The sequence below is a fragment of the Eimeria tenella genome, genomic scaffold (assembly GCF_000499545.2).
Source record: "Eimeria tenella Houghton genomic scaffold, Eth_scaff1733, whole genome shotgun sequence".
NCBI classification, from domain to species: domain Eukaryota; phylum Apicomplexa; class Conoidasida; order Eucoccidiorida; family Eimeriidae; genus Eimeria; species Eimeria tenella.
In genome coordinates this window covers 405-952 of record NW_013541561.1, presented here as the reverse complement: position 1 = coordinate 952, position 548 = coordinate 405, and the positions used below count along the sequence as shown (strand labels likewise).

At 53.8% G+C, this 548-nt stretch overlaps 1 protein-coding gene across 1 annotated transcript in view; it reads right to left on the bottom strand.

The window, feature by feature from the left end:
- ETH_00035745 (uncharacterized protein) overlaps window positions 1-496 on the bottom strand; it is a gene marked incomplete at both ends in the record, with an annotated part of 3,175 nt that extends 2,679 nt beyond the window's left edge. The window contains one exon of the mRNA XM_013373786.1: window positions 132-496. Coding sequence (XP_013229240.1) covers window positions 132-496 — 365 coding nt within the window. The remainder of the gene's footprint in view (window positions 1-131) is intronic.
- Window positions 497-548: the final 52 nt, after the last annotated feature.

The following is a 548-nucleotide window of genomic DNA, read 5'->3' as shown; positions in this document are numbered from 1 at the left end:
GGAGGAGACAGTCGATGGACAGCCAGCGCGACTTCTGGGAGACACTCATTTGCTGCTGCACGTCCGTCTGCAGCCGCAAAAACCACGAGGGGACTCCAAGTGTCTCCAAATCAATTACGCAAAAGACCCACATGCAAGTCACGAAGTTGGAAGCTATTTTGATCACAATGGAGTGGATGGACCTCCGGTTGAAGCCCGCGGAGACATTCAAGTAGGCCATCACGATGTTGAAGAGCAGCAGCCCCAGGTAGTAGAGAAAAAGGAGACACCCGTTTAGAGACACTTGGGGACAGACAGTGCACAGCTCTTCGCTCTCGAAGTTGTTCGAAAAGCCCTCTTTGCACTCGCTGCACAAAAAGTCCCCCATTGTCTCCGAACAAGTCCCTCCGTCTCTGCATGCGCCGGAGACAGGGCACTTCACGAACAGCCAGTCTCCTTGGCTTTCGAACTTGTCCTTCAGTTTCACCAGAAAGTGGTTGGCCTTTGGGTACGGCATTATGTGGTCTTCGCTGCTCACTGCTGCTGCTGCTGCTACTGCTGCGTCTCCG